The sequence below is a fragment of the Ammospiza caudacuta genome, chromosome 7 (assembly GCF_027887145.1).
Source record: "Ammospiza caudacuta isolate bAmmCau1 chromosome 7, bAmmCau1.pri, whole genome shotgun sequence".
Lineage (NCBI taxonomy): Eukaryota > Metazoa > Chordata > Aves > Passeriformes > Passerellidae > Ammospiza > Ammospiza caudacuta.
Window position 1 is genome coordinate 26,679,236 of NC_080599.1, and position 16,170 is coordinate 26,695,405.

General features: G+C 37.8%; 1 protein-coding gene across 1 annotated transcript in view; it reads right to left on the bottom strand.

Annotated features, from left to right (window-relative positions):
- DENND1B (DENN domain containing 1B) overlaps positions 1-16,170 on the bottom strand; it is a 150,338-nt gene that overhangs the window by 105,000 nt on the left and 29,168 nt on the right. The window contains exon 3 of the mRNA XM_058808514.1: positions 6,257-6,300. Within this exon, the coding sequence (XP_058664497.1) occupies positions 6,257-6,300 (44 nt within the window). The remainder of the gene's footprint in view (positions 1-6,256; positions 6,301-16,170) is intronic.

Consider the following 16,170-nt stretch of genomic DNA (forward strand, 5'->3'; position numbering starts at 1 on the left):
ATTTTCAACAGGCTGATAGAGAATATCTGAAGGACAGTCAAATATTAATTCTATACTTATTTGAGCAAACAGAGAAAAAACTACTTCTATAAAATGTAGTCCCCCAATATCACAGCTGTATGATTTAAAAAATGGCTAACATATGCAGACAGTCTATTAAAATGCACATAATTTATTTGACTCAAAATGAAAACATATCTAACAAGTAATTCCATTCATCTGGCCCTTTTTCACCCAGCCTTAAGATATACAAATGTGTGCCTTTTCACCAGAACACAGCAGCTGGGAATGAAAAGAAAAGCATTCAAATGATCATTTTCACATCATATTCCATCGTCTTTTCACCAGCTTCTCCCCAGTCTTTCTTTGAGTCCCATTCTGTTACAAGAGAGCTGCTTTTTAGATCAATTCATATTTCCATAATCCACACTGCTGTTTCTCTCTCTCCTCCCCAGGGTGGACTAACCCCTGCATCCAGAACTATGGCTTACAACTGTCATTAAGACCTGTAACAATAACAAGATAACAAAAGAGCTGGTAGAGATGAGGTTAGCCAGTACCATATGCTGATCAAGTTCAACATTTTTAACTTAAAAGCTCTATAAAACAAAACTCCCACAATTCTGAGAACAAGTATACTTCATGTTGCCACCTGTCCTCAAAATTTCAAGGAAATACCAAGTTTTTGATATTGCCCTTTTATCATTTTTAAAATTTAAAAAATAAAAGTCTCAAGGATTTATTCTGTCTCTGTTGGGATGAATTAAAAGAAAAAGTTGAGAAAGCATCTTGGAATATTCACATCTTGAATGATGTAAGGGTCTTGGTGATTCTGGGTGTTCCCAGCATGTCTTCGTGGGCAGTTGTTCCACAGAATATTTATCAGAACTGAGCAGATCTTTTCTGTTCACACAGTGCAGTTAGCAACTATAAATACACCTCTGAATGTTTTCCTGCTGATCATCCATCAGCCAGGATTTGCATAGACAAAAAGCATTGCTGCCTTACACACACAGTATTTTTCAATAAAAGCAGTGTCTCCCAAATGCAAGGTGTCAGAAAAATCACTTTATTTTAACCAGATAAACCTTATCTTAAGCAGATAAAGCTCCTTTGCAATGTACAAAATTGCCTCACTGCCATCATCTCAGCAGGGCTAACTGCTTTCCACAAAGATTCAAGTTTGAAAATATCCCTTAACTAAATATAATGTGCAACATTTAGACAAAAACATCACTGAAAATTACTAATCTCATTAGATTCTTCCTTTCTCATACCAATGCACCCAAATATCAATCATACTTAATAAACAAACAACAAAACCACCAAACCCTTTTTAAGATTTCCTGATAAAAACAACCCCACAAAGCAAGCACCTATCTAGTTAGCATAAACAATTTTAAACATGTATTTAATGCCTCATCAGAATACAAGAACAAAGGCATCTCATGCAGAAGCCTGGTGAGATGCATCCCCTAGCAGCACGCCTGCAGCCTTGGAGGGAGTGTAAACAGCCTCATACCTCCTGGGCTCCTGCTGCTCTCTTACAGAGCACAGAGGAACACAACATCTCACTGCTGGCTTCCACACACTCGTTGGACCCAGAGAACAGATTTTAGCTTGCTTCTGGAGAATAGTCAAAAAAACAAACAAAAATAAATAGCCAACTTGCGCTATTATTTAAATCTTAAAAAAAAATATAATCTTTTTCATGGTGACCTCATTTATGTATTTGCTACCACAATCCATTCAATTAAATATTCCACACTGAAAGAAACTGAGCCTTTTTTCTCCAATCAGATGCTCATTTAAGCCAGGCTTTAATTTCAGTAGTTAAAACAAACATTGAAAGTCAAGTATGTGATTGGTGCTATGCTGTGGGAAGACTAACACACTGGCACTTCTGAGGATTTATCCTTTAAACAACAGCATATGCACCTGTACATCTTTATGTATACAAATATTTTCACACAAAGAGGGTAAATTTACATGTACAGTATCAGACTTTATTTTGGGTCACTGCAGGATACAAAGCTCACAATTCAGTGGTGACATCTGCATAATGTGATACAGTAAAACTAAAACCCAGATGTTACGTAAAATATGAGATAGCAACATAAAGAGCATTACCCCAACTTCAGAGAAAACAGCAGAGATTTCTCATGTTGGATACCATATTCCTTACTCATCTGCAGGGTTTGGGTGACATGGGAAAGCAGATTTAGACTGCTTGTCTTCAAAAGCAAGAGGAGATAGGATGAAATCTGCAACACAACCAACAGTCTAACGCAGAGTCTGAATTCCTTCTTAACCCACATCTTCAGTTAATAACCCCTTGTCATATTTAGTACTAAAGTGGCTTCTGTTAAGACCATCTCCAGAATTTGGCTATTTGTGTCATCTTCCTAGTGAGATGGTTTTCAGCAGCAGAGAAGTTGCAGGCTGAAATCAGAAAATATTATGTAATTAGAGGGGCAAAGAATGAGAACTATTCAATGGACACCACATACTACAGGTAGAAATCACTTTAGATCAATAGGTGGTCAGATTAAAAAGCTACTGAATTCTTACACAGCTAAAAATAATGCCCCACATACCTGTAATTACTAAATTAATACGAAATGTTTGACCTTACATGCCCCAAAGCCAACATAGAAGGCAGTGCCACCTCTTGCCCAGACACCACCTGCTGCTGGTGCTGTCAGCACTGTGCTCTCCTCCTTCCTTGTGCCAACACCACTCTTTTCCCAGCAATGTTTCAACTCACGGAAGCTGGTGGGAGTGTCAGTGTTTTATTTGCTGAACAGACATGAACAGAGCCACAGTGCAGACACCTGGGCACTGTGACATCAGTAGGGCTTTGCTGCTGACTGCACTGCCACGAGCAGACAAGCCAGCGCCAGGAGATCGCAGCTCTGCTGGGCGACGTCAACTTCTGCAGAAATGTGTTTTCTTCTTCAACAGCCAGCAAGTACTTCAGTTTGGAAGCCAAGGTGTTGTTTTCATTTGGGCTGCTTTTCTAAAGCCCTTAAAATACTTTCTGCTTAAAAACAAGTGGAATTTTTTTTTTTCTAGATATGATAGCATTAATATTTTTTCTTCAGCCTTTGATTTAAAAATGGGCTTGTAAGGCCAAAATTAAACTCTAGTTTCACCAGTCTGAAAGTCTGAATAAACAAAATAGAAATTTCAAGATTAAAAATATACTGATCTTTTATAATGGGAAATTTTGCATGAAGGGGCTATTTGAACATACTACAAGACAGTGCCTCTAGGAATATACATTCAAAATTCATTTTAAAGAAAAAAGATATCCCATTAAATGGCTACAGCTCATTCTTTATCCAAATTTGAGGACTGGAGGATAACCACAGAAGACCTATATATGCTCAAATCAGAAATCTTCACATTTTTTTTCTGTGGTGCTGAGATGATTCACAACTTTTTCCACATTGTCAAACTCATTTTTATAGCACTAATGTTAGTATAACAGTAACTTGTAACTCTAAGATGTCTCAAACAGATTAGTTCTTCTGGCTCTTGAAGCACATTTTAATAAATACTTCCTTTGAAATGGTAGTGTGGCTCTTTGTACTTTGAATTCTAACCAGCTTGAGTTCATTTTTTCATTGACAGTTTTGAGAGTTACTAAAAATGGAACTACACCAACCTCAAAAAATAAAATAAAATTAAAAAAAAAAAAAAAGGCAAAAACACTTTCTGAAACACTCCTGGCAAAGAGAAGTGTTTTCATTTCATGCCTGGAAGCATTACTTTTTTTCCTTCCCTACTCTGTTTTTCTCTTTTCCTTCTTATTCTGGCATCTGAGGAGTTACCAGAGAGAAAATAAGTGGTTTCCCTGCAGTCAGGGCAGATAAGGAAATCAACAATGAATCCTGCAAATTCTTTTGTGGTACCAAAACCACACCTTAATATTTCCTTTACTTGACAGACTGTGAGTAAGTAATTATGACAAATCCCTGGTCTTGTCTTCCTCCTGACCAACTCTAATTTCTACATCCCATCCACAACAGATCACATGTTTAACAAAACATGAGTTTGGAAAGACAATATTTAAGAAGAAATTGCACCAAAAGAATATTGACCAGCATCAAAGAAAATGGTAGGGCAGAAGAAAAACAGAAGATTTGAGAAGAGCAAGCACTGGGAAGGCATACTTAGAGGAGAAATGTGAGAAAGAGGAAGAAAATGTCAAAATGGCTTAGACAAGTTTTCTTTGCATTATGAAAGCAACAAAAAGGTGACATGATAAACTGTAGAAAAATTCAGGAAGAGAGGAAAATATTTTGCCCACTGTTATCACACCACTGTGCAAACAGACAGCCCTTCAATTTTAGGAAAGATGATTCTTTGGGATACATCCAAAAACTAACTCACACATTTTACATTTAAAATAGAAATGACTGAAAAACAGAACAGAGAATATTCTTCTTCTTTTCTTTCTTTTTTTTTCCCCTTTAACATTCTCCCCACAAACTTTCATGGAAATTACCCCTGATAGTTTTTAGTGGGGTTTTGATTTTTACAGAAATTAAATCTGGTGGATGCTCAGGTCTCCAATCCTAACCTACCCAATTCAACATGCACACACACATGCAGAGAAGGCTTCTCCTGATTTCACTTCATGACTTGGCTCAGGGGTTTGCTTCAGAAGCTGCTGTATATTCTGTTTAAATCCAGCAGTTCTAATAGGAAAATTTCCCTTGCAAGGAGGATTAAAATACCCTTTTTTCCAGGAACACAAGCAATTTACTTGAAATGCCAAAGACCCTACACAACTGAGAGTCAGTGTGCAGGCACAGGTTTTTCAGAGCCCAAAGGCAGAGTGCTGCCTGAGGCCTCTGGTGTTTATAGATTAGGTATGTCTACTGCATCTTTGTAGGATTCCCCTCCATCTTTAGTGGGCTTCATCTTCTAATCATTTTTCTACACCAGCTGTTCTTTAAATAACCTTCGACTTCCTGAATAAGCTCCCATTTTTCTTCATACATTTCTCTTTTTTTTTTTTAAGATCAAGTCTTTCTTAGGGAAAAAGAACATAACAAACTGGAAAAAAAAGAATTTAAATGACAATGAAGACGATCATGCTGCAGCCAGGATAATTATCAAAACTTGCTGAATGCCTAGCTGGGAACATATAACAACACACTTTGCTCATTTGTCACTGTTTTACAGGCTGCACATTTCTGACTGATGCTATTCCCTAACCACACATCCTACTTTCTATGTTTGCATATTTATTCCTTTCGTCATGAATCACTTTATAGCTGTCTTTATAGAATCTTGTACTATTGATTAAAAAAAAAAAATGAACAATTTATCAACACCTGCTGTACAACAAGACTTCCAGATCATCCACTGTGGTGATATTACCAATGAAGAATATGTTTGCCTCAATATTAGTATAAAAACAAGAGGCAAAGAAGCCATTGGGACAGAGATATTTTGTTGCTTTATGAATTTTCTTTTATGAAAATAAAAATATTTCCATGCAAGAAACTCTTGCAGAAGTTGCTGAAATAATAAAATTTAGTAATTTCATTAGATTTTAATATTAATAACTTTCATAACACTGTCATGGGGCAACAAACCCAACATACTAATTAATAGTTTGCTGTCATTACAAACAGTGAAATAATCCATCAGTCCTGCATGTATAAACTTTCCTTTGAGGATTAATTATAGATAGAACATAGGATTTTCACGCTTTCAGAATCAGTAACTTTAGATCAGTCTCTTATAAGGGACTGAGAATTTTTTTTCCCCAAGCAAAAAACTCTGGTATCTCTAAAATATTATTAAATAGCTACCTAAAATCTTGCATTGAAAAGGATTAAAGAAATAGAATGCACATGTTAAGAGGACATACATGGGTAGCTCTTCAGTTTTTTTGATCTGGTGTTTTTTTTATAACATCCATGTTCAGAAAAGTTTTATTGATAATTTTTCCCACATTTTCAATCCCAAAACAGACAAAAAACCAACATGCCCAACAGGACCACCTGGTAAAATACTCTATATCAAAAATAAGGTGATACAGAGAATTAGCACGACATTCCACGCTCTACAACTGCTATTGAGTATTCCTGTCACAGAGGCAATCTAATCACCAAGCCACCAGTTGGGTGAAGGCTTCCACCCTGTTATCATTAGCATCTGCCTCTCCACAGCTGAATAGAAGAGCTTTTTTATTATTATTCTAACATAAAAAAAAGTTCAATCTCATGTTTCCAACCTGGTCTCCAAAGTCCTCCGGGAACTTCCACAGTACCACTGGATCTGTAAATAATTGACAGACAGCATTAATCAGAGGCAAAGGAACAGAGTATACAGTCAGAGTACATTAATATTAAAGAGAGGGTCAGCTTAGCGTCAAGCTTTGCGGCAAGTGCAAAAATATATCTAAAAACTAAGGAAGATACTGGATTATTAAAAGACTTATTTCATATTTATGAAAGTGCATGTTTATTGTTTTACATATGGCAGCAGGTTATAATGTACAGAACTCTTTTAATATTCAATTCTTTATTCCTGAAATACCTCATTCTTTACGCACATTTAATTTTCTCTTTTTAATTCAATTAAGAAATAAAGAGATAGAAAATCTCTTTTCATCCCAGGAAAAAAGAACAGAAAACTATAACAGGGGAAAAAAGGCCTTCATGAAAGTACAGAAAAACATCCTTTGTGGTTTTAAAGATAGTACCAACATAACCAGCACTCTCAAGGAAGAGTTTAGACAAGCTAGCATGGTTCAGTATTTTCTGCTCAGACCCATTTAAAACCAGCATTTCAATACCTCGAAGTTTTCATTAACCACTTGGAAACTGCTAATTACAAAAATAATCAGTTGTTTAGGCTACATATTAGTCTGAACTTAATATTGTTTTGAAAGCCTGTCAGGAGGATTGGAACAAAACACAAACCATGAGCTTCATCCTGCCTCCCCCCTAAGCTGTTAATCTCCTTTGACACAAACCCTTCCCGAGGTGCTACTGTTACACGGCCACAAACACCCACAAAGCCTCACAGGCTTCTAAACAACAGGTTAGCAGCGATGTTTGTCCACCAGCTCAAAGTGAAATTATCCACCTTCCTGCCAGGGAGACCCAGGGCAGTGCCAGAGCTGGACCAGAGGCAGAGCTCTCCAAGTCCTGCTCGTGTCCCAGCTGCGCCACTGACCACGCGGCCAGCAGCAGCTCGGGGTGCCCGAGGGCAGGAAAACAAAAGAGAAACAACAGTGAGTGCCAGGACACCGCCTGATGGGAACTGCCACCTCTTGTCTGTCCCAGGAGGAGCCAGGAGCCAGCTCCCAGGTCCTCCAAGGAGCCAGTGTCTGGGAAACTCTTCAGATTTCCACTGCAGGCTCTAATACCATCACTGTGTGGTAACTCAGAAACGTCCTTCTCATTGCTAGGTTTGACATCAGAACCACAGGGTTTTCCACACTTGGCAAAGCACAGAAGTTTCTACTCTTCTTCAGGCCCCATAGATGTTTGCTGGTGCAAACTGGAGGTTTAATAAGAAGGGAAATGCCACTGCTGGTGGTGTCATTCCCCGCTTCTGATCTCAAATCCTGTTGTTCAGCATGGAGGTGTCACACGTGTACATTTGCTGCTGGCCCAGCCACCAAGAGCTGGAGACCCAAGTCAGCATTCCCCCTTGATCCCAGGCCAGATCTTAACCCCACAGTAGAACATTTCAAATGTGTTACAAAATGGAACTTGTTAATCAGCTCAATGCAATTTAAACCTAATTTGTATCCAATCCAAATCTACGTGAGATTTTCAATAAAAATTGAGGCATTTGACTCTACTTGTTGGACAAGCTTATTTTTTCTCCAAAGAACATCCAGGAAGGGTTCTACAGCTATTATTTAATAAAATATGTGTATTTTGCACAATGAATCTTCCTCCATTACTACGGGGAGCAAGAACTTTTGAAGGCAGATACAAAACAAGACATAAGATACTAAGTTTATAACAATATGAGAGCAAACAAATACTTATAACAAAGACCTTTTTGTCCTGATCTATTTTGTGCATATTTAAAATGCAAACAAATCTCTATAATGATCAGGTACAAGAGCAGTTTGACTATCCTGTAAAGGAACTGTTGCTTTTATTCCAAATTAGTATCATGAAAAGGAAAGCAGCTACATATCAACAATGATCCCTGATATCCAAAGAGCAGCAAGTACAGTAACATATCAAATACTCGATGTTAAGTAACTTATAAATTACTTGCTCAAAAGCACTAAAAACTTGCAGAATCCAAAAAATACTTTCACATAGCTTGTAAATCTAATGCCATATGTCCACAAACATTTCAGGCATCAATTTCTCTTTGAAAGATCAATCCCTCTGCACTCCCACTCCCAGGTACTTGTTGGTGAAGCTGTAGCACTGTCTGTCTCCTGCCGGGGCAGACTGTCACAGCTACAGATGAGGGAACTGACCGAGATCAAACCAACTGTCTGAAACTTTCCATGGCAGCATTAACTAGATCAGTTCCCCAAAACCATTGGGTTTGCACCAGAAAAAAAGGAAGAAAAACTGGGGAATAGGGACTTGTGGTGAGAAAAAAGCAGGCCTGCTTCATGCGGCAGCACTCCAGCATCAAGCATTTGCTCCAGCTCATGCAATACAAGCTGGTTACCAGCTGCCTCTAGTTCCGTTTCTTATCACCCATTTCTTGTTCACAACTTCCCAAGCTTGCAGTACCATTTATAGTTGCCTCTACTGCAAAAACCCAGCCCATGGCCTGCGAGGAGGTGAGGGGACCGCTCTGTGGCGAGGCCAGGCTGCCGGAGCATCGCCAGCCAGGAGCTCAGCAGCATCACCTCCTCCCAGCAGCCAAGCCAGGCCGATGATTCTGGCAGATGTGAAGTACAGTTACATGAGAAACATTCAGTATAGTTAATGCTTTAGTAACACAGTAACAAAATCACTGAGGTTTCTGAAATCTGACAGAAATGTAATTTCTTTTGTTCACTCTCCTTAGTGCAAATGTAAATAGGGAGCAGATCGCAATAGCAAAACCTCCAGGCGTTATTTTAAAAGGTCACAGTCATGAGCAAAGTACAATATCAGAATTAAGCAAAACTTTGGGCTCCGGGTCAAAACATGGGTAAAATTTACACATCAATGAGGTGCCAACAGAGCTAACAGCATTTCACAGGGCCACCCTTTATCTACAGACAAGACCAACAGCTACAGTAGGTTCTTTTGGTGCCCTGATATCACAACAGACAAAAAACCCTAAAACTTGAATTTAAGGTCCTTCTCATCTTGCTGTCTTCACACTAAGGCTCTCTCATACTACTCCAGCCTCACTTGAAATGGTAAAAACAAATCTAAAGTAAATTCTAGTTCACTCAACTAGGTATAACAACATTTACCTTCCTATCATGAAAGGATATTTATATCATGAGAGGATAATTAAATTCATGTGATCTAAACAGGAAGAACAATGCCTTTAATACTCCTTCATAAAAACAAAAAAGAGCCAACATTAAAAAAAAAATTCCTAATTCAATCCAAGACAAACATTCAGTGCTACACTCAGCAAAAATTACACGCCTTCAAGACTTGTCCAACTGCTTTGAGCTGGGTTTTGCAGCTGTTATTACTGGCTTTTAGCTGGTTATTTTAATAGGTACTTGGCATACATTTATTAAGTAAGAAAATCTGATGTGACTTGTTCTTCAAAAAGGAAAGTTACTATATTCTTTTTATGCCTTTACTCTCTGAAACCAAACCCTAACACCTATAAAAAGCCTCAGGATTTTATGATAATTATCCATGTCTGAGATTGGAGTTTTTTTCAAAAGATTATGTTGGTTTCTGCTTTTGGAGCTAGGCTCAGGAAGCATCTGACACATCTTTGGGACAACTTCTCAAAAGGGCTGCAGAGGAAGAAACAAAAGGGTACTGATTCAGAAATAAAAAGAGAAAGTATAATCCAATTCTGCAACTGCATGCACGGTATCCTCAGGTTTACAAAGACTGAATTTTCTTTTCCCTGAGGATTACTTTCCAGATACTCTGTCTGATCTGGCAATGTTAGGTCAATTTTATGCTGATTTTATGGGTGAGAGGATGAGAACCGCTCAGAAATAGCTGTTGTTGTAGTCAGCAGAGGAACTACTGAGTTTCTCCTCATTCACTTTTTCTAACAGACTTTTCAGGACAAAAGGTTTGTATCAATTCTAAGTAAATGCAGTAGTAAACAGAAATTGTCAAGTGCACACATGAAATAGTTTGTGCGGTGCATGTATAAATGTATATATACTGTTGCACATGTAAATGGATATTTTCATGTAAAACATCACTTTTTCTATGCCTACCACATCCAGGACATAAATCTCACCACCTGCCAGTGACACTTGAAAATTCCTTTGCTAAATATCCTATAGCATTGGAAAGGGCATCTCCCTTGGTACTAGCCAGATGAGAGACAATCATGGAAAGGTTTCCTGAGGTACCAAAAGAATGCAGTATAATTACAAAGAGAAAAGCAAGTCATGTGCAATCCTTAAAAAAAATTGTATTCAAGATGTAATCTAGAACTGCTCCAGAAGATAAATGCAGGCAACTATGACAACCACTAAGACAAAAGGAAAACATATGCAGATCCTCAAGGTAATTTCTCTCCAAACATCTATTCCTGTAGAGACAAGGTCATAAAGCATGTCATCTGTATTTTCAGGAAAACAACTTCTAACACAGTTTAACTTCTTTAACAAGTTGAAGAAAATACAAAGGTAATATTTCTCATGACAGAGTGGACTAGAGAAGAAATACATTCTAAACTATGAAAAAAAAAAAGAATGCATTCTGGCTTGTAATTTTCCCCAAAACTGACAAGTTAAATACCCTCTAAAAATACTCTTCAAAATCATCAAACTTGCAGATTATAAATGCCACACAAAAATACAATAGGATAAGGTAATTAGCACACATTCAATTTGGTAATGGAACAGAAATTACAAACACATGCTGAGAAACATCATCTTGGGAAATGCTCTTGGATAGCAAGAGAATATTTCAGACAGGAAAACACAGCTAAGGTAAAATGAAACAGATTAATTAAGGAGTCTAATATTCTGGAGAGAGGAGGAATCTTCATCCCTGTTGGTTGTACTGAGCAGAATAAAGACTGCCAGAGTTGGTCATGCTTGGGACAGAGGAATGGACTGGATATCTGCTCAGTATTCCTCCAGTTATATTTTCTCTGATGCTGTACAGATTTTCATTGGAAAAAAGATGTCAGAGCAGAAAGGAAAGAAGAGACTGGGGCCAGGAGTTAAGGGGGTGGGAAAGAAATAAAATGAGGAAAAGGAAGGTAGCAAAGCAAAACTTATTGCAGACTGTTCCTCTTTCTTGTCTGGAAAAAACAAATGCCACATTTTTTTGTCCACATTATGTGAACATGAGAAAGATAATTTCAGATTTATTAATTACAATCATTATCTCAGGGAACAGCTTGATAAACACACATTTAGACACTAAGTAGAATGGACTTTGTTAGACTAAGTAGTTTTCAGCAATAAAAAATTAGTTCTCTAAGTTTATGATACTGCTATTGTTCGAAAACAAAGGTCTCTTACATACCTAAAATAATTTTCCAGAAACACTCAGCATTAATTCTAGTGATTCTAGCTTTTGTATCGATATAGAATTTAATACTCAACCAAATCACTACAACAGTGATTCAGAAATAAGAGATGAACTATAATGTGCAACCCAAGGATTTTTACAGATGAAGTCATCTGATGAAAAAAGCAGCATTCACATAAAACAGTAACTTCTTGCAAAAAAAGATTTCTGTATATCATATTAAAATTTGCCCGTTCACAGTTTCATACATGAAGTGCCAAAAATGGAGTAGAAAGGGAGGCCCTGCTACCAGAAGGGACAGTGGTCTTCAGCTCCCTGGTTTGGGGATCAAAGTGGAGCACCAGCCAGGAGCAGGAGGAAGAGGACCAGGATGCCATGGAAAAGGGGAGAAGAAGGGAGTTACAGTATTTTCCAAGCATCAGTAACCAAAAGAAAGAGCAAGAAAAAAACACATCGAAGCAATTTGATTTTAAAAAGCTAAAACTAAGGAACAGCTACTAACTTCTCCAGCAACTAAAACCTGTCAGATTAAAGATAATATGCAAATGAAGGTGCCACTACAGAAAATACCTTAAAGTACACTTTTATACAAGTCATGAAGCAAAAGAAAATGTATTTACAAAGCTGTATCAAACCTTAACCATCCAGCACCATCAACTCTTTTACTCACACTTTACTCACAAGTGAGACTTCCTTAACTGCCTCCACAATTTCAAACAGTTCCTATTTCAGCAAACGAACAAGACAAAAATGTCAACATCATTGACAGCATCAGTTACAGAAAAATATCAACAAGTTGCAGTAATTATATTTGCCAGCTTTTCCTGCTATATATAAATGCACTGAGATTCTTCGGGGTCTCTAGATGGGATTTGCCTTTCAAAATAAGCCACAGCATGGCCACAGCACAGCAACCCAGTGTCTCCTGTCCCTTCTCCCTCACCCACACCAGTGGCCTCTGCCTTGTCTTCAACTGATTGCAAAGCTTATGCCTCATTTTGAAAAATTATTTAGGCATCGAAAGTACCCATCTCACACTCACATCAAAAGTGATATCTGGAGTTTGTGACTTTTGACATTTTTCCTTCCAACTTCTCTCATAGAAAGTAAAGTGTGAACTAAATGACAACGGAGTCAACAAAGACTAAACACTGACCTTTGGGAAATGGAAAATAAAATTTTACTAGCCTCAGTTACAATCACTGTACCTGTTATCTGTATGTCTTTGGGACTGCACATTTGCCAATCAGAAATGTGATTTTTTTTTAATCAGGTTCAGAAACATAATTACAAAGACCTTACTGGCAAGACAAAAACATCTTCCTTCCATGAGAAATCTATTCCTAAGGAACTGTTTTAAACTGCAGTAATAACACCTGCAATTGAAGTAATTTCTGTAGGACATATGCTTGAAAAATGCTCCCAGTCACAAGTAGCACAAATTACTCACGGACTTATCAGTTGGCTCAGAATTTAATTACAGCTTCCTATAAACACAATACTTAGCACATTATTTCAAGATCCCAGTGCTCACACCATGTTTGTGGAAATCCAGAATTTTGTTTCTAATACACATGGAAAAAAAGGTGCAATCCACAGCTACAAGAGTCACTCAGCCCTTCATACAAACCACACACACAGACCACGATGTTCTCTACTCTCTACAAAAACCACTCTCATTTGAGGTCAGTGGGTCCAGCTCAGTCAGCCCCATCCCATCACTGTAACTCCACAGCTTGGAAGTGCTGGCCATTGCTGCCCCACTGAGGCATTAACAGCTCACCATCCAGACTGAAGTGTGATAATCTGACATTTCTACAGCACACTGCAAAGCCACACACAGGATTTGCTGATCGTACAGTTTATCACAGAATTATTTTCAAATATTTCTACTTTTAAACTTATGTGACAAAGGTTGCTCAAGGTTTTCAGAAAGGTGAGAACAATGTGGAAATACTAACCTCCCAACTAAACACATGCAAGGTTCAGCCAAGTATATTGTACACAAATAGGACTTTGTCAGGTTTTGGACCCAAAACTTCCTCCAGTCTCTTAGATTTCCCTGTCTGTAAGGCACTTGAACTAGGAAATAAGTACTTCTTCCCCTTTTACAGGCAGAGAGATGGTTAAAAGCTCTAGCCACAACTTGACATCTCCTTTAGAGCTGCAGGTCAATCCCTTTCTGCCCAAGAATTTGTCCCACTGAAGGACAGAGCAGTAAGTCATTTCAGCTTAGTACAGACAGAAAGAAAGGGCCCTTTTGGCTGCAATGCTATTAGCCATGCTTCAGGCTAAAACCTTAATCAGGGTGAGAGTTCATTGCACAGACAGTGCACAGATAAAGTGAGTATGTTCAGCCTTTATTTGGTGTCTTCACAAGATAAGCAGGGATTTCTTTTACCTGGTAAGTCTTTAGAATGACCTTGTAAAGTATGGAAATGACTGTATACCTTTAGAAGCCATGTTAGTCTTAATTTTCCTACTTCTAAATTGTAATGATGAGTGAATCGTGAGAACAAGGATCTAAGAACTAAGGCAGCAGAAGAAGAAAGAAGCAAGTGGGCACCAGTCATGCCTCCAGTCATTCCTAATATTTAAGGACGGTTTACAAAAAAAAAAAAAAAAAAAAAAAATCAAACAACTTTTGCTGTCCCTGGGTCTCTTGTTCAAAGAAATTTAAAGGAGACAGGCAGTGCTGTGATCTACTGAAATGAACAGTAACTGATAAGAGTAAGACTAAGAGCATTCACCTTCGCAAGCAAACACAAGTTTTACACCCTCCCTATAAGAACAACAAAGTAACTTACCACACTCCCTTGCAAACCGACATTATGCAGGGGTTTCTTCATTTTAAATAAGGATACAGGAGTTAAAGTCCTTAAAAACTACTGTGGGCTACATTAAATTTTCCAACATTAGGAAATATGCAATATTGACTTTAGGAGAGAGCTAGAAAAGTTCATTATTACCAAGCAATATGTACCAAGTAAATTAGGAAGAAGCAAATCTCCTGCCCTGCCAAGTGCACTAGGGCTGGACCATCACTTGCTCTTCCACATCAGTGATGCCTGACCAGAGAGAACCATTTAACTCACAGACTACACTGTTATATTTGCTTTGTGGAACCCACACACACTGCATATAGAAAAATAAAAAAGCTTTTGGCACATGACAAAAACTACATCTCACTACATTATGAATACCTGAGTTACTGCCTCCTGATTTACTCCAAGAAAAACAAATTTGGTATCAGCTTGGACATGAAATCAGAGATTTATGTGACCCTCTAAAGCAAACTGATTGACTGCAGAAAACGCAGAGTGATATCTAAGCCATTTTTGACAGACATTTTCCAAAAATAATACAAAATAAATCCTACATTAGAGTTAGCATGCCTTAAAAATTAATTAAACCAGTAAAAAAGTTAAACCAAAAGCTTCATCCTTCTGCAAGCTTTTTTCTCTAAGCATTAGCTAGTCCAGTCTTTAGCTACTTCAAGAAAAAATGAGTGTTGCAGGGGAACTCCCTCGAACTCCCTCTTGGCCAAAGATGATATAATGACTATCTATTTACATCACTTCTTGCCTGAACAGTGCAGCAACATTCCTTCCACTCTCCGCTGGTGAGGACCACATCCTGGGCACAGCCCAGCTGCTGGTACTTGACAGCATGACTTTCCACTAAATTATACCCCTTGCCTTAAATACTGACTAGCACAAGCAGTAAAATGTATTACTCAATAATTAACAGGTAAGTAACTACCTATTACTTAGCAACTTACAGGGAGAAATTACTAAAGGCCAGAGTAACAGTGGAATACATAACATCTTCTAAGAGCAATCCCACTGCCACTGTCTTTACAACCAAGGAAAGCTACAGGGAGAAGGGGTTAGATTCTCTCTTCATTGTTCTAGTCTAGACTATTTATCACATTTTATTTAACTAATACAGATACTACTGATCATATACTCACCCCATCTCTATGATTATGCTGTGAAACAAGACTACAAACTGTGCAATGATATTCTACTTATGAATGAGAAAGAATGAACATAAAAGTATATTATAAAAGCATAGATTCAAGTTCTTTACTCTTCTTTCATTCTCCAATTACAAATAGCATTTTCTACATGAAATTCAAACCTTTCACATTTTTTCACATGCTTACTGGCTGTGGTAGGAAGGTATGGAAGTAGAACAACACTGCTAACCAGCACCTGGCCTGGAAGATTCCTACTCCTCTCAACATCTCCAGCACTACAGCTGAAACATATCCAACTTCAAAAGCTGCAATTATATAAACCAACATTTCATAATTTCAGATATGTAAATTAAAACAAACCTTAGTTACACAAGCTCCAGAGTTCTAACAACCATGTTGGTTAGCCATAGCTTACACATAGTTTGCTATATATGTAAACAGTTCACTGACTTTCATTTTAAAATATCTATTTTCTAGCATATTCTGATCCAGTGTTCATTTTAATTTTTGCTGTTCATGACACATTAAGCCAGAACAAAGATGAAG